The 25704-nt window shown below is 41.3% G+C and overlaps 1 protein-coding gene across 8 annotated transcripts in view; it reads left to right on the forward strand.

Moving 5' to 3' along the window:
* CFAP54 (cilia and flagella associated protein 54) overlaps positions 1-25704 on the forward strand; it is a 186702-nt gene that overhangs the window by 107236 nt on the left and 53762 nt on the right. For all 8 annotated transcript variants that reach the window (XR_005558519.1, XM_039358159.1, XM_039358161.1 and 5 more), the window contains 4 exons: positions 698-880; positions 1835-1921; positions 13687-13809; positions 14173-14226. Coding sequence is in view for 7 of the 8 variants with exons in the window: in XM_039358159.1 (XP_039214093.1) it covers positions 698-880; positions 1835-1921; positions 13687-13809; positions 14173-14226 (447 nt within the window). In the remaining variant the exon portion in view is untranslated. The remainder of the gene's footprint in view (positions 1-697; positions 881-1834; positions 1922-13686; positions 13810-14172; positions 14227-25704) is intronic.

Raw genomic sequence — 25704 nt, forward strand, 5'->3', positions numbered from 1 at the left:
CTAGTTTACTTTAAAATTAGTAATACCAATATTCTCTTCTTATTTTCTTGCCTCTTCCACTTTCTTGATCATGTCTTTCCTACTACCTGGTATCAGTTCAAGTGTAGCTAATCAATTTGTGCCTTTCTCTAATCTCTGAAGTGAAAATTTATCAGCAATAGAAGTGTGCAAAGTATTTGAAAAACATGTTTTACAGTAGCAAGAGCAAAACATCTCCTTTGGAAGCACTGAAGTAATTGGAAGGTTTGTACAGCAGTTTAATGCCCACCCTGTTTGATTATGTGCAGAAGCACAGCAATTTTCTTTTTCTGAAAATAGCAGGAAGTGTTATCAGTGCTTGCATGTGCAGAAAGCAAGGTATAGTCTTTGTAGTAGCTGCATGACACCCTTGAGAAATGCATTTTTAGAGGAGAGGAACTTTGCTCAGACAAATGCACTTTCAGCTGTAGTAGAAATCTAATATGCATTTGAAACTAAATAGTTGTACTAACTGATTAGCATTTAAAAACCTCTTTGATCTCATATTTAGCTTATAATTGGAAATTAAGGCAATCTTACAGAGTGCTTTGGTTCTGTTTATTGTAGGCTCAGTATTATATTTGGTTTCACCTAAGGAAGGAGTTTGAAACATTAGAAATAGATTAAATGTGTTTATATCTATCTAAAGCTTGAATATTGTTATTATTCTGCATTTCAGTCTTTGTTTAGAGCTTCACTACCTCATCCTAAAGCTGACTGTGACTTTGCACAATACGAAACAGATGTATTAATTCCTGGCATTGATTTATTTGTGGATTACTATCGAGCTGATATTGCAACAGTTATTGCAAGTCTCAGTTTTATTCTGCATGAATTGCATTGCAGAAGGCAAAATCTAATAGTAAGTATTATAAAAGATAAAGTAATTATTTATACTTGTTAGAGGTATAATTTATAATATTGATTAACATGATTTTTTCACTGTTAACTACATGGACCATACAGTCAATTCATACAGTTATGCATCTTTTTAGTTATATAAGTGATCCTATGGTTGCTTGCTTAGACATAATTTAACACACAATTGTTAAATAAATTTACAAACAAGGTTGCATGTGTAGACATACTTTATAAATCATAAAGTTTATAAAATTTGTCATATAAGGATATGTTTTCTGTGATATGTTCTTGAACTTATTTTTTTTTTTTGTCCATTCCCCTATTTGTATATAGCTTCAGCAAATTGATCAGTCTGGGTTGGGAAGCTAAGCAAGGTTGGGTCTGTTAAGTTTTGGGGCAGGACCAGAACTGTAGGTTACATTGGGAAATTAAAAAAAGGAGGAGGAGGAGGAGAAGGAAATGTGAAGAAACTTCATGGAAAATATTGCTTCCTATTGCTAACTTAAAATTGATTAAATTATGTTTCTAAAATAGAAATAAAGTTTATATTCACAATTCTAAGTATATTAATCTAGAAGTTATTCGAGTTATGTTCAGTAACAGAAAGCTGCCTTATGCCAATGGGGCATTCTAGGTTTTTGACAGACTTTTTTTTTTGAGCTTTGACTTACAAGAGATTAAACTTTTGGTCTGCTGCATATAAAGCATTTTTTCTTACTACCAAACTGCTGTATTGGGATTATTGCATTAAATATTATTTTGATGGAAGTGATTTTTCTACATCTTTGAAAATTCTGATGAGCTTTGCACATTAGCAAAATGCCTTGCTGAACAATCTGCACAAGTCCTCTATTCATGTTTTGGATTGCATAATGTTTGAACTTTGCCACAAAAGTTGAAGATAGTTATATGTACATGTAAATAAATATTTATAGAGTTATCCTATTTTTTGCAGATTTTGCCATTGTTCACATTATATCAGTACTTTGTGTCAGAAATTTGTCGGAATGAAATTAAATGTATTGAAGGAAGGATTCTCAAGGTAAATGTAACAAAAACTATTTTATTAAAAATAATTTAATGCAACTTGATTATTCTGCCATTTCATGCCATTCAGTTGTCAAACTAGAAAACAGGTTGGTAGAGCCAAGCAATCCCCATGTTATCTGTTGTTTTTAAATACTGTTTAGTTTTTATTTTTCCTTTTTAAAGAATTCCAACACAAATATCTGTATTCAGTGAATGATGAAGAAAACAATTCTTAGGACTTTCATTCAACTTTTGGATCTGATGATTTCTTGTGGGAACTACATTGCTACATATCAGGAACAGATACTCAAATTCTCCTACTTTATCCTATTACTTCATTTTGACTTGTTTTTATATTTACAAATACATGTATACATAAATATACAGTCATGTGAAAAAGAAAGTACATTCTCTTTGAGTTCTATCGTTTTACATATCAGGACATCGTAAAAAATCATCTGGTCCTTAACTGTTCTTAAAAGTAGATAAATACAATATCAGATGAACAACACCTGACGTATTATATACCATGTCATCATTTATTTTACAAAATTGTGAAAAAATTAGTACACCCTATGATTCAGTAGCTTGTAAGGTGACCAACCGTCCTCCTTTTGGGAGGACAGGCCTCCTTTTTTGAGTTCTGTCCTCCCTCAAAAAGTGTCCTCCTAAATGTCCTCCTTTTCCATATACTGTCCTCCTTTTGGGAGGACAGTCCTCCTTTTGGGAGTTCTGTCCTCCCTTGAAAATGTCCTCCTAAATGTCCTCTTTTTCTATATTTGAAGACTTATCTGCAGGGCTTTTTTCCCCTCATAGAACGCTCAGAAGGCGTTCCAGGACCTTTTTTTGATGGTTTTTTTCAACTTTTGCCTGAGCTGTGCTACTCCCCCATTGGCTTTCGAAAGCCAATAGGAATTGCTGCTGAGCGTGCCAAAACACCCGGGCGGCAAACTTTGCACGTGCAAGTTGCAGGAACTTTGCACCCCTCACTGCTACCCAACTACACCATCTCCTACTTAGTTCTGCAGATAGCTGGAGGAGACTGGAGCGGTAAGTTTCTCTTGATCTTCCCTGTTCAGTTCTACACAGGGATGCACAGGGTAGGCGGTGGGGCTGGGGGGCGGCTGGGGGGTGGCTGCAGGGCCGGAGCCAGTGCGGTTGGTGCTTTGCGAGCTGCGGGGCCGGCTCTACGGGGATGAACAGGGTGGGCAGTGGTGCTGGGGGGCGGCTGGGGGGGGGCGGCTGCAGGGCCAGAGCCGGGGCAGCTGGTGCTTTGCCTTTGGGAGCCGTGGGGCCGGCTCTACAGGCCTTAGAGGAGGGCGCTCCGGAAACAACCCCGGTCTAGATGATATACCTACTGGTCGGCAAGCCTCCCTCGCTGAATGTATCGATCTGCGGCCCGACATCCAGATGATCGCGGAAGCATGTGTGGTTCGGTCGCCGCACATGCGCAGATAGCGTATAGGACCGCACTACGCATGCGCAGAAGGCCCGGACAGTCAGAATCATCCAATGCGCATGCGTGGCCATAGAACTGCAGCCGGTGACGAAAACCGGAACAGTTGAGACCCGAGAGCCGAGACAGGGAAGCCTCGGGAAGCCTCAGGAACCGCAAGCCGAGAGAGGGAGGCGTTGGGAAGCTTCGGGAACTGAGAGCCGAGAGAGGGAGGAGTTGGGAAGCTTCGAGACAGATGTCCACTTATGGTGAACCGGGGCGGTGTAGGAAGTGGGAGGTGGTGCATGGGCGTTGGTGTGGGCGCGGGGTAGGCGGAGTAACCTTAGATTGTATAAAAACACGTGAATGGAATGGCTGTTAGTGCTGACTTTAAGCATCTTTGGTGTGTAATAAACCAATGTTCTTCGTTCCTGGCGTGGTGGTTCTGTGCTAGTTGACTTCGGAGTCAGGACGAGGCAACAGTAAGTCAGCACTCACATACAGCGACTCCTAGGTAACTGGGGAGCGTGTAGAGCCGGCATGGCAGAGGGGGTGCAAGACACTGCTCCAACATGGGATGTTCCTGACCAGACAGATGAACAGGGTGTGCTTGCAGAGCCAGCCGTGGTGGAGGAGGGACCTGTAGTGCGCCCGAAGGAAAGGCCCCGTCCATCAGTGGTGGACATGGGAACAGAAGCAAGGCAGAAGCCAGAAATGACGGAAGCGGGTGAATGGTGGTTAAGTCCTGCCTTACAACGTTTGGAAGTTGGCCAACAGCTGTGGTGGGTGAGAGAGACTCTTATTCAGCCTGGAGGGAAAGGAGAGTAACTGGTGAGGAGGAAGAATGGAGTTACTCCACCGCCCCTGGTCAATATACCCTGGATGTACTGAGGGATAGGTTTGGTGAAACCGGATTCCTTCCTAAACAGGGGGTGGTTCCTGTCTCTCAACCTCCTATTGGTTCCTCTGGATTTAGATTGGCCAGTCCAAGGTTCCGGGTGACAACGGCACAGCAGAGACAGGGAGTTCAGGGCGGCACGAGCGCCACGGCTACACATGCTAGGCGTGCTACTCCTCTTTCTCTGCCTCTGGACTCAGGTGATCTTGGCCGTCAATCTGCTGCTAGTGGGGGTCAGCAGGCAGGTCAGCCAGCTATAATGTGGCCCACGGGTATGCCATGGATACCTCCGCCTATTGGGATTACCTTCGATGGTGATCCAGATAAACTAGCTATGTTTTTAGGGCATGGTTTGAATCACCTTGATTGTTTTGCGGCCTACTATACATCGCAGTGGGCTATAGTTGTAGCAGTTACCGCTAACTTGCAGGGTGAGGCAGCTACCTGGGCGGCTGACCTATTTGGCAATCATGCCAGGGAGTTAGCAGATATAGGCTCCTTCCTTGACGCCTTGAGAGCACGGTTTGAGGATCCTACTAGAGTTCAATGAGCAGAGGCGGAGATTGTAGACTTGAGGTAAGCAGGTAGACCAATACGAGAATTCATAAGAGAGTTCCAGCGTGTGGCCAGTCGCTTAAGAACTTGGCCTGAAAGACTGCTAGTACACCATTTCCGTAACGGCCTACATAAAGAATTAAGACAGGCCTGTATTGTGAGAGGGATACCGGGCCAGTTACATGACTGGTATAAAGTAGTTACAGAGCTGTATGCTGGACTGCAGGAGCTCAGATCAGGCACAGCCTCCATTGCCACTGCACCAGTACAGCAGGCAGGTAGTAAGCCAAAGGAAGTGGGGAGTCAGTTCCGAGCGGTTGTACCTGCGGTACCTAGAGGAACATTCCGTTGCTTCCGCTGCAACAAACCAGGCCACAGGGCAGCCCAATGTCCAATGTCCGTGGGAAAGGGGTCTTCTCCAGGACTGTCCGTACCAACGATGCAAAGAAGACAGGATGTTACACTGTCCCGGGGTGCTGATCAATCGCGAGCCTTGCGACAAAACGAAGAGGGCACACCATACAGACAGTCAGGTGGGGCGACGGTATCGAGTTCGGAGACGCTACCTGAAAACTACGATCAAGAGAATCCTGAGGAGGATCCAATGGTAAGCCAGCCGTATCCATCTCCTTGGTAAATCGTAGTACTGGCCAACGGGTGGCATGCAAGGCACTTATAGACTCGGGATGTACTAGGTGCCTAATAAGCCAGAAATTGGCAACCATAGTGGGACTAAGAACAAAATGCCTGACTCGTCCAATTAATTTCGAGCAAGTGGACGGATCCTTATTGGGTGGCACGCCGGTGACTCAGGTAACCGAGCCGGTGCGGTTAGAGATGAGCGATCATTGGGAGATAGTGCGGTTCATCGTAATACCATCGATGACCGAGGAGGTGATATTAGGATTGGCTTGGCTTGATAAGTGGCGCCCGGTGATTTGGTGGGGGGGTGGATGTCGCCATATAAGACTGGCTACTGGTCCCCAACCACTGGAGGAGAATCATAAGCAGTTACCTACACAGCCACCGGAGGTTAGGTCACTTCGTAAGGAAAGAATCAAAGTGGCGGTAGAGTGTAGTGAGGGGGAGCGTCCGTTCCCGGCTGAATATGAGGATTTAAAGGAAGTATTCAGTGAAAAGGAGTGTGATGTGCTCCCGCTGCATCGGTTCACTGATTGTGCAATAGATATTGTTCCGGGGGCAAAGATGCCGAAGCCTCGAATGTATCCAATGTCTCCCAGAGAGTTAGAAGAATTACGGAAAAACATTGATAAAAACTTGGCACGAGGCTTTATACATCCGGCTCGATCCCGGATCGCTGCTCCTGTGATCTTCCAGGGAAAGAAAGATGGGGGCTTAAGACTCTGTGTGGATTTTAGAGGTCTGAACGCAGTGTGTACAGAGTATATGTATCCCTTACCCCTATTGAAGGATATGTTAACTCACTTGTCACAGGGGAAAATCTTTACCAAACTAGATCTTAGAGAGGCATACTACCGCATTCGCATTAGGCCAGGAGATGAATGGAAGACTGCCTTTAATTGTCCCTTAGGTAGCTTCCAATTTACAGTTATGCCATTCGGACTGAAGGGGGCTCCTGCAGTATTCATGCAAATGATTAATGGAGTCTTGCATGAATATTTGTATCGTGGGGTGTTAGTTTATTTAGACGATATTCTAATTTATTCAAGAACTATGGATGAACATATAAAGTTGGTTAAGGAAGTGTTGGATAAGCTCCTCAAAGCTCAGTTATTTGTAAAACTCTCCAAGTGTGAGTTTCATAAGACCCGTATTGACTACTTGGGGTATAGAATATCAGCCTCCGGTATAGAAATGGATCCGGCAAAAGTAAAGGCAGTAAATGAATGGCAGGCACCTAGGACGAGACGTCAATTGCAAAGTTTTTTAGGGTTCACAAATTTTTATAGGCAGTTTGTCCCTAACTTTGCACAGGTAGCCCTACCCCTTACAGAATTATTGAAAACTCGGAAGAACCCTGTAAAACCTCGACCTGGCCAAACATTAGTGTGGACTAAAGAGAGCCAAATGGCGTTTGAACAGCTAAAGTCCTTGTTTTCCAATGAACCCATCCTGCTGCATCCGGATCCAAATAGACAATTTATTGTGCAAGCTGATGCAAGTGATGTTGCGGTAGGAGCTGTTCTATTACAACGAAATACCACAGGTAATTTACAGCCCTGCGCATACACATCACGTAAGTTGACGGAGACGGAGAGGAGATGGGCAATATGGGAGAAAGAGGCTTTCGCCATTAAATGGGCATTGGTTACGTGGTGACACCTCTTGGAGGGGGCTAAACAAGAGATAGAAATCTGGACAGACCACAAGAATTTGGCAGTGCTGCAGACACCTAGACGGTTGTCACCAAAGCATGTGAGGTGGGCACAATATTTTAGACGGTTTAATTTCCAACTCAAATATGTTCCTGGGGGTCGGAACTTTTTAGCAGATGCGTTATCTAGAATGCCCCAATATGAGAGTAAGAAGGAGGAGACAGTACAAGCAATTCTACCTCCCTATACGCAGGGAACAGTTAAAGTGGCCTCCCACTCAGCTAATAGAGATATAGAATCGGAATTGAAAGTAGCAGTGCCACAAGACCCTTGGTTCAGGAATCATCGAGACCTGTTAACACAAAGAAACGGGTTAGCATGGTATGGAGCAAAATTATATGTACTGCAGGAAATGAGGGCTAAGATCCTTAAAAGATGTCACGATGTGAAACAGGCGGGACATTTTGGATTTCTGAAAACCCTGCCTCTGACTAGACGCCAAGTCTGGTGGCCCACATTAAGGAAAGATGTAGAAAAATATGTAAAAGCGTGTTCTACATGTGCCACATGTAAACCTTATCCAGGAAAGCCTGTAGGATATTTACAATCAGTAGCTGATCCAGAATATCCATGGCAGGATATAGCTATGGATTTCATTGTAGAACTTCCAGAGAGCAAAGGGCATACGGTGATATGGACAGTAATCAATTTATTTTCGAAACAAGCCCATTTCATCCCGTGCAAGAAGTTGCCAACTGCTCGGAAGTTAGCCCATATGTTCCTTACCCACATCTATCGTATACATGGAGCTCCTCGACGAATAATATCTGACCGGGGGGTTCAGTTTATGGCTCGATTTTGGAGAGGATTCATGGCTTTGCTTGGTTCATCACAAGGGCTTAGTACCGCGTGTCAACCGGCTACTAATGGAGCAGCAGAATGAGCCAATGCGGCGGTGGAACGGTATTTAAGAAGTTACATGTCGTACCAACAAAATGACTGGATCGACCTACTCGTATTTGCAGAGGTTGCGTACAATAATGCTGTACACAGTAGTACAGGGTATGCACCATTTAGAGTAGTACCTGGAAGAGATTTCGTTCCCATACCTGAGTGTCAACAGTTCGAACCACAGCCATGTCTGCCAAAAGAGTGGACACAAAAAATCAGTGAGGTATGGGCTGCTGTCAAGACAGCATTAATAGAGGCTAGTCAGAAAATGAAAGAACAAGCGGACAAAAAACGTCAGCCAGGCAAACCATTTACCGTGGGACAACTAGTTTATTTGTCAACAAAGTATATACGGATGAAGGTGCCATGTAAGAAGCTGGGACCCAAATACATTGGACCCTTCAGAATTGTTAAAGTAATTAATCCAGTTACTGTAAAACTCCAACTTCCTCGGATACTAGGAAAAATACATCCTGTATTTCATTGTAGCTTACTAAAACCAGTGTCTATGTATCGTAGGGAACCTCAACCCGGTCCTGTTGCCAATAACGAGTACGAAGTACAGGAGATACTTGATTCACGCATTAAACAGCGTGACCTGTACTATTTAATTCGATGGAAGGGTTATCCCTTATCAGAAGCCACTTGGGTGCGAGCCCCCAATGTACAAGCCCCTCGGTTGGTTAAAAGATTCCATTTACAGAACCCTGGAAAACCAGGAGCCAACCTTACAGTGGGAAATAGGGAGGCGGGAACAAATGTCATAAAATAACATGTTTATCTTTCTTCCAGGGTGAGCCCTGGTAAAGGGGGGCGGTATGTCGGGCCTTAGAGGAGGGCGCTCTGGAAACAACCCCGGTCTAGACGATATACCCACCGGTCGGCAAGCCTCCCTCGCTGAATGTATCGATCTGTGGCCCGACATCCAGATGATCACGGAAGCATGTGCGGTTCGGTCGCCGCACATGCGCAGATAGCGTATAGGACCGCACCACACATGCGCAGAAGGCCCGGACAGTTAGACTCATCCAATGCACATGCGTGGCCATAGAACTGCAGCCGGTGACGAAAACCGGAACAGTTGAGACTCGAGAGCCGAGACAGGGAGGCATCGGGAAGCCTCAGGAACCGCGAGCCATGAGAGGGAGGCGTCGGGAAGCTTCGGGAACCGAGAGCCGAGAGAGGGAGGCGTCGGGAAGCTTCGAGACAGATGTCCACTTATGGTGAACCGGGGTGGCATAGGAAGTGGGAGGTGGTGCATGGGCGTTGGTGTGGGCGCGGGGTAGGCGGAGTAACCTTAGATTGTATAAAAACACGTGAATGGAATGGTTGTTAGTGCTGACTTTAAGCATCTTTGGTGTGTAATAAACCAATGTTCTTCGTTCCTGGCGTGGTGGTTCTGTGCTAGTTGACTTCGGAGTCAGGACGAGGCAACAGATGCGCAGGGTGGGCGGTGGTGCTGGGGGGCGGCTGGGGGGCGGCGGCTGCAGGGCCGGAGCCGGCGCGGCTAGTGCTTTGCCTTTGCGAGCCGTGGGGCCGGCTCTACGGGGATGCGCAGGGTGGGCGGTGGTGCTGGGGGGCAGCTGGGGGGGCAGCTGCAGGGTCGGAGCCGGGGCAGCTGGTGCTTTGCCTTTGCAAGCCGCGGGGCCGGCTCTATGGGGATGTGCAGGGTGAGCGGTGGTGCTGGGGACAGCTTGGGGGGTGGCTGCAGGGCCAGAGCAGGCGCGGCTGGTGCTTTGCCTTTGCAAGCTGCATGGCCGGCTCTATGGGGATGTGCAGGGTGGACGGTGATGCTGGGGGGCGACTGGGGGGGTGGCTGCTGGGCTGGAGCTGGCATGGCTGGTGCTTTGCCTTTGTGAGCTGTGGGGCTGGCCGGCTCTAAGGGGATGCGCAGGGTGGGCGGTAGTGCTGGGGGGCGGCTGCAGGGCCAGAGCTGGCTCGGCTGGTGTTTTGCGAGCCGCGGGGCCGGCTCTCCATGGCAGGGCAGCAGTGCTGGCGGGGTGGCTATGGGCGGGGGCGTGGCAGGCAGTTGACCTTCCATGGGCTGCGCCAGCTGGTGGTCTACGCAGTGCTGACCTGCTCTGCCACCACCTCACCCTGCGCACCTACATGGCCGTCCTGGAGCGCCTGGCTCACAACACCTGCCTCCGCCGCCCACCCCCACGCAATCCAGCCAGGTAGATTTTTGGACAAGTGAGAAATCGAGATTGAATGTTGATACTCTAGTTGCAGCACTTGCCGTAAAATTCAATATGAAGGATATTTCTTGTTCAGATATTTCCAATATATTGTTAGAAGATGATACATTGACAAAAAATATTCATTCAATGGAAAAGTACTCATTTAAATAATTAATAGGCATGTAAGCATAATTACAATATAAAATGTTATTGTTACAAATGGTTTTTATTATGCATTTATCATATTATAGTGTATTCTGTATTGTTGCAATAAATACAATGTTTCTTTTATTTACGATATTTTTTTCTTCAATTTATTCGTGTCCTCCTTTTTGTTGTAAAAAAGTTGGTCACCTTAGTAGCTTGTTGCTTTTGCTTATTTGCTTTACCAGTAATAACTTGAAGTAACCTTTTTGTGTTTGATTTATCAGTCTCTCACATCATTATGGAGGAATTTTAGCCCATTCTTTTTTACAATATTGTTTCAGTTCATTTGAGGTTTGTGGGCATTTGAGATCCAGTTCTCTTGAAATCCCGCCACAGCTCTCTTGAGATCCCACCACAGCATTTCAATAGGGTTGATGTTTGGACTTTGACTAGCCATTGCAACACCTTAATTTTTTCTCTTTTCAGCCATTTTGTTGTAAATTTGCTGGTGTGCTTAGGATCATTGTCCTGTTGCATGATCCAATGTCAAGCAAGCTTTAGCTATTGGACAATGGCCTTACATCTGACTTCAAAATAGTTTGGTATACAGAGGAGTTCATGATCTACTTAATGATTGCAAGGTGCCCAAGTCTTGGGCCTGCAAAACAAACCCACATCATCACCTGTCCACCACTGTGCTTGACAAGATTTTTTTGTGCTGATATGCTGTGTTTGTTTTTTGCCAACCAAACTGCATTATGACCAAACATCTCCACTTTGGTTTCGTCTGTCTAAAGGACTGTTCCAGAAAACTAGTGATTTGTTCAGATGCAACTTTGCAAACCTAAGCTGTGCTGCCATATTCTTTTTAGAGAGAAGAGACTTTCTTCTAGCAATCTTTCCAAACAAATCATACTTGTTCAGTCTTTTTCTAATTGTACTGTCATAAACTTTAACATTTAACATGCTAACTGAGGCCTGTAGAGTCTGAGATGTAACTTTGGATATTTTGCATTTTCACTGAGCATTTCATGATCTGATCTTGGAGTGAATTTGCTGGGATGTCCACTGCTGGAAAAATTGGCAGCTGTCTTGAATGTTTTCCAGTTGTGAATAATATTCTTCACTATAGAATGATGGACTTTAAATTCTTTGGAAATGGTCTTATAATCCTTCCCAGTTTGACGAGCAGCAACAATTGCTTCTCTAAGATCATTGCTGATGTCTTGTCTTTGCCATTGTATTAATACATACCTCAATTCTGACAACCAGCAAATTCCTAAAACTTCAATTTTCATAGAGATACCATTAGTCACACTTGCTAATGATCAATTGATCAAGGGCACTTGATTAGTAGTATCTGGCTTCTACTTAGCTTCTTCATACTATGGAAGCAGTAAGGGTGTACTTTGTTTTTCACACATGGCTTCTCCATTTTGGCCTTCTTTTTGTAAAATAAATGATGACATGGTCATCTGAGATTGTATTTATCTGTTTTTAAGAACTGTTAAGGACCAGATGAGTTTTACTATGTCCTGATATGTAAAATGATAGAACTCAAAGAGATGTACTTTCTTTTTTACATGACTGTAGATATAAAATTATGATTTCTACTGATGTGAAATATTCAATTGTAGTATCTTGGCAATTCATGGGGTATGGAATTGTGGATCTTTGTTCCATTGTTGACTTTTTATACTTCATTTATCAAGATACATATTTTTAGTACCACTTTTTAATGCCTTGATAAGATCACACTTGGAATATTGCATCCAGTTTTGGTTGCCACAATATAAAAAGACTTTAGAAAGAATGTAGAAAAAAGCAACAAAGATGATTAGAGGATTGGAGGTAAAACATATGAAGAATAGTTACTGGAATTGGGTATGTTTAGTTTAATGAAAAGAAGGAGACTAGGATTACGAAAAGAAGGACATGATAGCAGTGTTTGAATATCTAAGGGGCTGCCCCAAAGAAGAGAAAGGAGGCAAAACAAGAAGCAGTTGATGGAAACTAATCAAGGAGAGAATCAATCTATAACTAAGAAGGAATTTTCTGATAGTTAGAACTATTAATCAGTGGAATAGTTTCTCTCCAGAGAAGAGATTGGACAACCATTTATCTGAACTAGTATAAGGTTTCCTGCCTGATCTCCAAGGTCCCTTCCAATTCTGTTATTCTATTTCATCTAGATATTTTTGCTAAATGGAAAGATTATGTTGTTTTTGTTTATTTGTTGAATTTTAGTTTGTACCACCTGCATGAGTTTTCAAACTCTATTATTTTAGCTTTTTTGTGGAGTGTTGCTGGCAGATAACCAATACAAAATTGTACACTATGCATTCATGCATTAGTAAGAAAAAAGACTGCAGGCTGATAGTATTCTTTACTATTGTTGCTGTTCATAAACTGTGCTGAATCTTTCCTTATTTATAGAAGTAAACTGCAAAAAAAGAATATGTTTCTATTGTTGATAAGCTGCTACCTGGCTGTGGCAAGAAAATATTTTTTTCTTTTATGTGTGTACTCCTATTTTATAATACATAAACTACCTGAGTTTTGAACAAAATTTGTAGTGATGAAGTTGTAGGATATTGTCAGAGCTACAAGGCGGAGCTAAAATGTACACCTTGTTTTCAGAGTAGAGTTCATCCATATAAAACCTGAATAATCATTACATTTTAAATTGTAGGGGATTGCAGGGATTTATTTATAATGTGGTGCTGTTCTCCAGCAAACAGTTTTATGCCATTGCATTATGCATAAATGAACATGTAAAGATTTATAATAGAGGGGTAGCTTTTAATATTTCTTTAATAACTTGGGAGTAATAAAATAGCGTGATATCACTAGCACTAGCACTAGAATTTAGATTTATATACCACTCCACAGTGCTTTACAGCATTCGCTGAATGGTTTACAAATGTCAGCATATTGTCTCCAGCAATCTGGGTCCTCATTTTACTGACCCTGGAAGGATGGATGGCTGAGTCAACCTTGAGCTGGTCAGGATCAAACTCCTGGCTGTGGGCACAGTTAGCTTGCAATATTGCGTTTTAACCACTGTGCCACCACAGCTCATTAAAATACTTGATAAAACTTACTCTATTCCATCATGATTTGTTTTGGTAATTATCTATTAGAAGAAACTGAACTACCAATAATTGTTTTAAGACCAATTCCACAACTAAGGAAATTAATTATATTGGCTCTCTAGGCTCAGGAAACCTTCTATAGTTTAAGAAATAGCATCCAATGTTGCAGAAATACATTTGTAGTACATGAATGTTAATTAGTTATTCTTTTTATTCTTAGATAAAAGTACTTACAGATTTGGGATTTTTCTCTGATGCCTTTCATGAACTCTGTATCATAAATCGTGGAGAGAAAATTCCTTGGAAATTGCCTTCCATATACAGACGTACTACAAAAGTTTGGGTAAAGATATTCATTTTATTTTCTTATCCTAAAATCCAGAAAATAGACTCCTTTGCATTTATTTGCTAAAATACTTTGCCTCTGAAGGGTTTATAGCACTTGGCTTATTTTTTTATTTTTTTCATTTTTTCGTATTGTTTTCTTCTCTTTTTGAGATCATAAGCAACCTATTATCTACCATAAAAATAATCATTTGAAAATTTAAAGCCCCTGCATAGCAAAAAGAAACAAAATAGGTGCATTTATTTAATGAATTGAACTGAAGTTAAAGCTATATTTTGTTAATGTTATTACTTTGTTTTCCAGCCTTTTTTACAGTATATAATTATATAGTAATTATATATTATTCTTTACTAAATTTAGACCTGTTCAACTTTTGATTCATCACAAACTCTCTTGACAAGTGGAAATCTACAGGTAAGAAAATGTTATAGCTTCATGGACTATGAGAATAACTTTGGGAAATAGAAAAAGGAGAAGCCAAAACAATGGTCAGACAGATATATCTCAGCCCACAAAAGGAATGGGAGGTGAAAAGAGTCTTAGAAGGACCCTTCCTAGTTCTTTGGAAAGTAAAGGAAGAGAAGGAGAAGTGCTTTCAGACTTGCAGGTTTTTTTTTTACTGTAACCTTATTCACAATTTTGATTTCTTGTCTGAACTATTTTGAATAGCTGACATATCTAATTTACATGTTCTAAGAGGAGATTATACCCTTAATAATCTAAGAATGTGATATAAATACTAACCATTTTGGGATTTCCTCAAAATATAAGGTCAGTTGTAACTTACATCTAAACATCTAAATCTACTTCTTCCCCCATAGAACCTAGTTCTTCTCACAACTGAAGAACTTCCTCAAAACAGAAATGATATTTTCTGTAATGCTGCAGATTGACACCAGTAAGATAGAGCTTAATTTTGAGAATGACATTGTCCTTGTCTTATTCAGATAGACTCAATGTTTCTGCAGCGAACTCATACTAATTGTGTCATTTTGTATTGGTCATATGTGTTTCTTTACACGCTACCAGCAACTTGTAACTCAAAATCACTCTAAGTAAATTGTAAAATAAGAAACTTTGCATTAGTGCAGATAATTAGTGAGATAATCCATGCATTATTTTACATAAATAATTGTGGGATTAATTGCATAAATATGCCTATAGATATTGCTTTCACAAAGTCCTTGACATATCAAAACGGACTGCTCCAGACACGGAACACATTCATCAGCCATTTGGACAGGCTCTGATAAGAACACGAGAAACAGGATGGATGAATCATCACCCACCTGCATAGCCTTGCATCTGGAGAGTGTCTGTTATGTGATACATTGTAACCACCCCTATATACGTCTTTTGATTACGCTGTGTGATGTAACAATAAAATAGGGTGTTGGAGTCAGCTCTGGGCTCCCATCCCGAGATACCTGCGTGCGTGTCTCATTCTCTATGGGAGACCACCACAACTGGTGACCCCGACATGATCCACTAAGGGATACGTCCCTGCCGACCCTTTACTTATCGCCTGGAATAGGCTTGGTGCACCTGACGAAGTTGCTGGCAACTGACTCCTCTTCGTAAGTATGGGAGGTGGAATGTCTCACGCTCAAAAGCAGCATGTGGAAGAGCTGAGACTACTTGGCAGGAAAAAATATCTTACTGATCAGGAACAGAAAGTCACCTTTCTAAATCTGAGGCTGTTAAATTGCTTGCTTACGTATGGGCTAATTGCTCATCCTATCCGGAGTCTGGATCTTTAAAAGTAGATACATGGAGGAAAATTGGCGCCGTCCTCCATCAGTCTCCGAGAGCCCCACCAGACATTTTGTGCCTTTGGAAAATTGCCTATACCCTGATTCAAACCCATGCTGACTCGCCTCATCAGCCTTTATTAGACCCTCCACCGTACAAAAGTCCATCTGTTATGTTGGCCACTCCCTTGCCACCTGGAGCTGGTTTTAACCCTCCTTCTGCCCCTGCAAATTCTATGGATCCTGATAAACAACAAACAGCCTCTCCTGTTCCTGCCACGTTGCCGCCTGTCTCCCATCCCGGAATCATCCGTGGCGCTTTTCAAAAGGCTTTGAAAAATGGTGATTTGAGCGTTTCTGACCTATCTGAGACAGAGTTGTTCCCTGTTACTTACCAACAGACTGCAGCAGGCATAGTGGTTGATTGGGAAGCACTTCCCCTGGCTATGATCCGAGAATTGAAAAAGGCTACAAAAGATTATGGCATAACCAGTCCCTATACTAGAGGACTGATACACTCAGTTGCTAGCGTATATCAAATGTTGCCTCAAGATTGGAAAGATCTGTTCCGCATGCTTCTTAACGGAACGCAATACGTAGTTTTTGAATCTGAATATAAGAGAGAGGCACAAAACAGCTAATCACCCAGGTTCACAATGGACAGCGGAACAACTCTTCGGAGAAGGCAATTTTGCTACCCTTAATGCTCAGGCTCAAACTTTCACCCCCTTTGCATTTCCGATCATTAATACTTGTGTTCTTTCTGCCATGGCTTGTGTTGATGAGTCTGGCACCCCGATTCAGTCTTTTTCTGCCATTCGCCAAACTGCGACTGAATCCTATGCAGACTTTGTGAATCGCTTTCAAGTTGCCATTGAGCGTCAAATTTCAAAAAGAGATGCAGCAAATTAAATCCTCATAAAATTGTCTTATGAACATGCAAATGCGGACTGCCAGTCCATTCTTAAACCACTTGTTTCCAGTCCCACGGCTACCCTAGCGGACTTTCTTAAAGCTTGCCGCATTGTGGGAACCAATGCTTTTCAAATGGACACTTTTGCAGCCGCAATCCAAAAGGGGAATCAACCCCAAGGCACTTGCTTCAATTGTGGAAAACCTCGTCATTTTAAAAAGCAATGCAGATGTGTGCCCAAAATGTAAAAAGGGTTTTCATTGGGCCAATCAGTGCCGTTCCTCTCAGTCCAATCGGGGAAACTAACAGAGGGGTCTGCAGCTAACCCCTCTCCAAAGGCTGCATCCTTTTCAGACTCTACTCCTTCTTCTGCTTCGCAATATTTTTCTGGCATTGATTTAAAATTGGCTTCTGATCTTTCTGTTACTTTTCCTAACCTACTCACGGTTGCTGAAACCCTTTATTCCGGACCCTTGCCTCCAGAAACGGAGGGAATGATCATTCCCACACCTGTTGCTTGGGAACAAGGAGTATTTGTGCTTCCAGGTATGATAGATCCCACGTATAGAGACACCCTAAAAGTCCAATTTTATACCAATCTCCCTGTCACAATGAACCGGGGGGGGGGATACGGTGGCACGCTTGGTTTTATTATCACGTGCAGCACCATCCATTCCAGAGGCTGCGTATGCACCTCACTCTGGGAATTCTTCCTCTGATTTATTGGCACTAACAAAGCAAATTACTCCCCAAAAACTGGTGATGCCTTTTTTAATCAATGGCATTCTCTTCTCTGGTCTTGTAGACTCTGGTGCGGAAATCTCAGTCATAAGAACAGCTGAATGGCCCTCTAACTGGCCCCTCGAATCCTCACCGGCAGTCAGGGGAGTGGGAGGACTTCAACAAGCAAGCTCCAGTAAAAATTGGCTTACTGCACAACGAATCACAAAAGGCATTTCTGCTAAATTTAAACCTGTCATCCTCCCTCTTCACACAAATTTATGGGGCAAAGACTTACTCTCTCAATTTGATGCGAAGTTAATTCTGGAAGACTAATAATGCCTCCTTCACCCATGAAGCTTACGCTCCTTTCTGACACCCCTGTGTGGGTAGACCAATGGCCACTCACTTTAGAAAAACAGGAAGCATTGCAGAAACTGGTATATCAGCAAATACAATCTGGCCATTTGGAACCAACTACCAGTCCTTATAACACCCCAGTATTTGTAGTCAAGAAGAAATCAGGCAACTGGAGAATTATTCATGATCTCCGCCTTATCAACATTATAATTAAACCCATGGGTCCGCTACAGTGCGGAATGCCCAACCCAAATATGATCCCCAAAGACTATGATTTGGCAATTATTGATTTAAAAGACTGGTTTTTTTACCATTCCTCTACACCCTGATGACAAACAACTTTTTTCCTTTTCTTTGCCTCAAACTAACATGTCCCGACCTACTCCTCGCTATCAATGGACTGTTCTTCCCCAAGGCATGCTTAACAGCCCCACCATATGTCAAGCTTTTGTGGACGCTGCCTTGTTGCCTTTTCGCAAATCCTATCCTAACTTTTTGCTTTATCACTATATGGATGACATTCTCCTAGCCGCACCGGGTCCTCCCGGCACGGTACAAACTGTCCTTCCCCAACTCATTCAGCTTTTAGCTTCTTAAGGCTTTATTGTCGCCCCAGAAAAAGTTCAGACCCAATCTCCCTTTTTATATCTGAGACACAAAGTCCTAGCCTCTCATTCTGTTCCGGTGCTCCCTGCCATCCACCTTCCTTCTCCTCTCACTTTAGTTGCTTTACAACAAATCTTGGGCACCATAAATTTTGTGCGCCAATTTCTTGCACTCACCACTGCCCAATTGGCACCCTTGTTTTTGGCTTTGCGAGGCCACACTTCCCCCTCCTCTGTTGTTGTTCTTAACCCCACTCAAAAACATGTTTTTGCCTTAATTAATAGTGCCCTCTCCACCCGCTGGGTGGACTGAGCCATTCCAAATGAGCCTTTGTCTTTGGCCATATTTAATACTCCCTCTATTCCTACAGCTGCCCTTCTCCAACATCAAAAGGGGAGGGTCTCCATTGTTGAATGGATTCACCTCCCCAATACCCCTCACAAATCTATCAATCCACTGCCATATATGTTTGCTCTTTTAATTACGAAGGGCCGTTTTCAAGCAAAATGTTTAATTGGATTTGATATTGTTTTTTTATATGTCCCCATGTCTCTTACTATATGGGAACCTTTATTTGCCTCTTCAGATGTATTGCAACTTTCTCTTGCTGACTGGGCAGGATCTGTTTCCTGTCATATTCCCTCTGATCCTCGCTTCCAACTCCTTAATAATGTTTCAATTTCTCTGCATTCTCCCATTTCCTCTTCTCCCATTCCTAACGCTGTCACCCTGTATGTTGATGGCAGCAAGACTTATGGTTCATGTGTATGGAAGGAGGGTGAACAATGGCACACAAAAATTACTCCTCCTCAAACTTCTGCTCCGTGTGCTGAACTTGCCGCTACTATATTGGCTTTACAAACTTTTTCTTCTGAACCTTTTAATCTTATTTTAGATAGTCTTTATGTATATAAAGTTCTCACCTCTTTATCTGACTCATATGTGTCACCCTCATTGGATGACTCTCTCCTCAGTCTATTTCTCACACTCCAATCCCTTCTTCATTCCCGCTCTACTTGTTTTTTTCCTGCTCATATTAGAAGTCACCAACCTTTCCCCGGTATTATCTCCGAAGGCAATGCCAAGGTGGATGCTGCCGCTTCGGCCACCCCGACTCACCAGGACGTCTCTGTCCTTGTTTTATCTCCCATAACCCCATGGGACAGCCATTCATATTTTCATCAAAATAAGAAGGCTTTAATGAAACAATTTTCTTTAATGGCTACGGAGGCTGCGGCTATCATACAACAATGTCCCACCTGCAGCCTCCAGGCACACTCTGTTCCTCAAGGGGTCAACCCAAGAGGGACGCAGAGCTGTCAACTTTGGCAAATGGACGTTATGCAATATTTGCCATTTGCCCCCTGGAAATATTTGCATGTTTCCATTGACACCTATTCAGGTTTTATTATGGCCACTCCTCAAAGGGGTGAGTCTGCTAAACATGTTATTAATCATTGTATTCGTACTTTTTCTCTCCTGGGCAACCCAAAAGAAATAAAAACAGACAATGCTCCTGCTTATACCAGCACCTCCTTTGCGCAGTTTTGCACTCGCTGGTCTATTGTTCATAAATTTGGCATTCCATATAACTCCACTGGTCAAGCAATCATGGAACGAGCCAATCAGACCGTAAAAAGGGCTCTAGACATGCATGCAAAAAAGAAAGGGGAAAATACCCCCGGCTTGCCTGGGATACAAAACACTCTTAATCTTGTACTTTTTACCTTAAACTTTTTGAATGTTTCTGGCACCCCTGGCTCAATCGCCGCAAGCAGGCATTTTTCTGCTTCTCCCACAGATTCTTCATGCCCCCAGGTATACTATCGACGTTTGCCTGATCCCACCTGGAAAGGGCCTACCTCCCTCATTACTTGGGGTCGAGCCTACGCTGCAATAGACAACCATGGTGAGATCATTTGGACTCCAGCTCGTTGTGTTCGTCCTTATATGGCTCAACGTACACTACCTCAGCCAGGCATATGAGGATCAGGGACTGTGGGCTTTTAATGCTTTTGTACAGGATGTCAGGTGCACTGCTCTTACACTTAATGTCACGAACTGTTGGATTTGCATGCAAATTCCTGGTGACAGTCATGGTGGCCTTATTTTTCATGCCATCCCGTTCAATGAAACAGGATGGAAGCAGCTGTGGAACGTAACTACAGAGACTTTGAATATGACATATGCTGTGGGCGCTTGTATAATGGAACCTGCCAGATTTTGTTTTTATAGCACAGGACTATTCCGTACTGCCACTTATTTGGGAAATTATAGTAATTGTCAACAAGTTATTATATGGAATTCAGCAAAGAAATGCAAATCCATCAAAAGTAACCTTACTAAGATAAACAACACTCATCGAAGCAATCAATGGACAAACGTCAGTACCTACATGGCTTGCCTTGACATGGAATCCATAATAACATTTGTTAATGAGTCTCGCCAGGGTTATTATGAGTTACCTGATACGTGGCTACTATGTGGCCGTAGAGCCTATCGCCAGGTGCCTAAGGATTGGAAAGGCACCTGTACACTGGGCCTTTTGACCCCTGCTGTATATGCCTTGCCTCATCTCCCTGATGGACGTCTGCGGAACAAACGTGATACTGATTCCTCGGATCCACCCCTAACATTGGGTGGTAGTTTAGAGACTCAAATCAGCAGAGGGATTCTACCCAATCTCGGAGTTGCCATGAACTATCGGGACCTTCATTTGCTTAACAATTGGACTGTTCATATGTTTAATGAAACAATCAACAGCATTAAAATGATTAATCAAGAAATGGGGGAAATAAGGGAAGTAGTTTTGCAAAATCGGTATGCTTTAGATATTATTTTAGCAGCAAAAGGCGGTGTATGTGCTTTAATTCATTCTCATTGTTGTATGTATATACATGATTTTCAACCTAATATTTCTGCTACAGCAAGGAAAATGGAATTTATGATCCAAAATAATCCCTTACGCAGCGATGGATCAGGCACCGTGGATATCTGGGGTGCCCTTTGGTCCTGGCTACCGGATGGATCCTGGTTACGATCTTTGATTTCTATTATAGTAACCATTTTGATATTAATTGTATTGCTATGTTGTTGCATTCAATGTACTCCCTCCCTCCTGCAAATGTGCAAAAATGTTACGCCCTCCACTAGGAAGGACGCCTTAATCAGTGAATCAAGATCCCTTCTGGAACTGGAAGAGAGCAACATTGAAAAAACACAAAAGGGGGAGATGTGGGATTAATTGCATAAATATGCCTATAGATATTGCTTTCACAAAGTCCTTGACATATCAAAACAGACTGCTCCAGACACGGAACACATTCATCAGCCATTTGGACAGGCTCTGATAAGAACACGAGAAACAGGATGGATGAATCATCACCCACCTGCATAGCCTTGCATCTGGAGAGTGTCTGTTATGTGATATATTGTAACCACCCCTATATACGTCTTTTGATTACGCTGTGTGATGTAAAAACTATAGTAACAATAAAATAGGGTATTGGAGTCAGCTCTGGGCTCCCATCCCGAGATACCTGCATGTGTGTCTCATTCTCCATGGGAGACCACCACAAATAATCGGCTTTTTCACAAGAGGTATTGCACGTTACTGTTTTGTGCTAAAACGCAATTTCTAACTTGGGATACTTCACAAAAATGACATCTAAACATATACATTTGTTGCATTTAAATAAGTTCAATATAATTTCAGTTTGAAATTTTAACTTCTTTTTAACAACTGCCTGTATACAATTAAAATATCTAAAAGTTTAATACACCATAAATGGTATTTATTGGTGATAGGTATATGTAAAATTGTTAAATAGTAATTTGGAACTATTTGAACAACCACACATAAAATGTATTCATAAATCCTTTGTATAATCCAAGTGGGAAGTATAAATTGGACTCCCAAAGAGCTACATGTGCCTAGAGCTATTACAATGTTTATAAATTACCTAGAATATGGTCAAATTGCAGATCGCATCAGCTAGAAAAATGGGGTAAAACTAGAGACAAAAGTTACAATTCAAAATAACCTTATCAGACTTGAGGTTTGGGACAAATCCAACAGGAAAATGTTCAGCTGTGTTAGATCTTGCATCTGGATAAGAGAAAGCAAGCACATACCTATAGGATAGGATAGCTTTGTGGAAATAAGTGTTAGAAAGATCTATTCTGTCAAAGTATTCTGTCAAATCTAGGCACCACATTTTAAAAATGATATGAAGTTAGAACAGGCTGGAAAAGAGCTTTCAAAATCATTAATTCGTTAATTCCCTTGTTTACTCTGTCTCACTCTCACTCACTCACTCACTCACTCATATTTATATTGCCACCCATCTCATAAGCAATATTATATTGCCACCCATTTAATAAGCAATATTAAAAACATTCTACAATTTAAAAAATCATTGGTATTTATTTTTTTTTTATTGAAAGTTTTATAAATTTTACAAAAAGACAAAAACAATACAAAACAAAAAACAACATATACAAAAAAAAAATAAAAAAATAAAAAACTAAACATATAAACCCCCCCCCATCCCCCACCCCTCTCAAACACCCTCCCTTCCCCCCCCCCGAGCTTCCCAGAGCAGAATATAGGCTTAGTTAAAAATTAACAAATAAAGATAAAAATTAAATTAAAAAATTTATATTTATATATATATAAAAAAGTATCTATATATAACATTCTCTATATATAAAAATAAAACTTATGAAAAAACTATGTGATATTTTTTTATACCCAGTCTAAATTGTATAAATTTTATCCATTTGTCCCAAACGGCAAGAAACTTCTCTTGCGTTTGTTGCTTTAAGAAAGCCGAAATCTTTGCCATTTCCGCCAAATAGGACACTTTAAGAAACCATTCCTGCAGTGTAGGCAAAGATTCCTTCTTCCAATATTGTCCAACTAACAGCCTCGCGGCTGTAATCAAATTTAACATCAATACAACCTCCTTTGTATCACAATCTGTAACAATGCCCAACAGAAATAATTGCGGAGTAAATTTTACCCTCCTTCTAAAAATTCTCTGGATATTCCACCATATTTTGATCCAAAATGCTTTTATCTCTCTGCATGACCACCAAATATGATAATAGGAAGCATCCGTATAACCACATCTCCAACATTTGGGTTGTACGTCAGGGTACATAAGAGACATTTTTTGTGGATCAAGGTGCCATCTATAAAACATTTTATAAAAATTTTCCCTAAGGTTCTGTGCTTGTGTAAATTTGACATTTCTCACCCAAATGCTCCTGGGAAGAAAGGGGGAGTTGTTATATATGTTAAACAAAACCTACCAGCTTGTCTGGTAGAATCAGATCCCCAGAGGAGATATGTGATGATTGAACTTGGTATATATGGTAAGAAAATACTCATAGTGGGACTTTATGCTCCAAATCAACAACAGGAACAATTTTATAAGCAGTTACATCAAAAAATAACATTGCTTGATTATAGATCAGTGGTATTAATGGGTGATTGGAATGGTGTCTTAGATATACAAAGGGACAAGAAAGGTTCCTCTCCTTTTCTTAAACAAGCAAGGCTACCTAAAGCTTTTTTTGATATGAAGGAAGACTGGGAATTAAGGGATTATTGGCGGGAATGTAATCAAGAGGAGAGGGATTTCACTTTTTTTTCTGATAGACACCAATCTTTTTCAAGAATTGACTTTTTTTTGATTACTACGGATTTGTATAATAAAGTAAAGAATGTAAAGATTTTTCCTAGATCACTGACGGATCATAGCCCAGTTTGGATGGAGCTGACTCAAGAGAAAGAGGAAAGGAGATCCTGGAGAGTTAATGAAAATTTGTTTAGACAAGAGAAGAATGTTCAAAAGTTAAAGGAGTGTTTAAAGGACTATTTTGTTTTGAATATGTATAAGGGGACTTCAATGTCAATGGTATGGGATGCAGGTAAAGCATTTATGCGTGGTGTTTTGATAAAAATGAATAATTGTCATAAGCGGAAGCAGATTCAGAAACGTAGAGAACTTGAAGATGAAATTAAATCAAAAGAAAGGGCCTTGATTTTAAATCCTTCTGATGAAAGTATTAAAGAATCTGTAAAGTTATTAAGGTCACAATTTAATATGTTGATAGCAGATCAAGCTGCAACCAATTTATTGTTTATGAAACAAAATACATTTTGTAATGCTAATAAGCCTGGGAGATGGTTGGCTTATCAATTAAGAAAGAAACAGAGACAGAGAATAATAGAGAAAATAAATTACAAGGGTAAATTAGTTTTTCAGAAGGAATTGATCAAAAAATCTTTTTTGGATTATTATCAAAAGTTATACAAATCTACTAACGTGCAACTGCTAGATATAAATAAATATCTAGCTGAGGCAAGTTTTCCCAAACTGACTGAGGATCAGAAACATGAAATTAATGGCTTAATTACTAAGGAGGAAATTGCCTCAGCAATTCAACAATTGAAATTAGGGAAAGCACCGGGTACGGATGGGTTAACAACTGTTTATTATAAAGCTTTAATGGAGGAGATGATCCAACCATTAAGTGATCTTTTTAATGGTATCTTACAGGGTTTAGAGATTCCTCCTTCATGGCGTAGTGCTTTTATATCATTGATTCCAAAGGAGGATCAAGATCTTACTTTACCAAAAAATTATAGGCCTATATCTCTTTTAAATGTGGATTATAAGATATTTGCAAAAATTTTGGTAAATAGGCTTATGAGGGTGGTGCATCATCTTGTGCATAAAGATCAATCAGGGTTTATAACTGGAAGGTATATGAAAAATAATGTTAGACAAATTATTAATCTATTAGAATATTTAGACAAGAACAACCAAGTTCCTGCAGGGCTCATATTTTTAGATGCTGAAAAAGCATTTGATCAATTGAATTGGCATTTTATGCTAAGAGTAATGGAAGAAATGAATTTTGGCGAAAAGATATTACAAGCCCTTACGGTAATATATCAAAAACAAACGGCACAACTTATTGTTAATGGAGGTTTGTCGGAGGTTTTTACAATAGAGAAAGGTACTAGACAGGGGTGCCCTTTATCGCCATTGTTGTTTGTTTTAACATTGGAAATATTATTGATCAAAATTCGAGAGTCTCAGGAAATTAAAGGAATAGAAGTTAACAAAAAAGAATATAAGTTGAGAGCTTTTGCGGACGACTTGGTTGTTACTTTGTCGCAACCTGATTACTCTGTAGTAAACTTATTACAGTTGATTCATCATTATGGTTTGGTTTCGGGTTTCAAGATTAATGTAAATAAGACTAAAATCTTACCTAAAAATATGTCTAGTCAGGAGAAGCAGATTTTGGCTAACTTGACGGGTTTTGAGATTGTTAATAAGGTAAAATATTTGGGGGTGATGTTGTCTGTTTCTAATGTAAAATTATTTAAAAATAACTATGAAAGGTTGTGGGTCAGGGTACAGAAGGACTTGAAGAATTGGGAGAAGTTGCAATTATCCCTCATGGGAAGAATTGCAGTGATAAAAATGAATATTCTACCCAAGTTTCTTTTTTTGTTTCAAA

This window comes from Crotalus tigris, unplaced genomic scaffold (assembly GCF_016545835.1).
Source record: "Crotalus tigris isolate CLP2741 ecotype Arizona unplaced genomic scaffold, ASM1654583v1 scf7180000019004.2909048, whole genome shotgun sequence".
NCBI classification, from domain to species: Eukaryota; Metazoa; Chordata; class Lepidosauria; order Squamata; family Viperidae; genus Crotalus; species Crotalus tigris.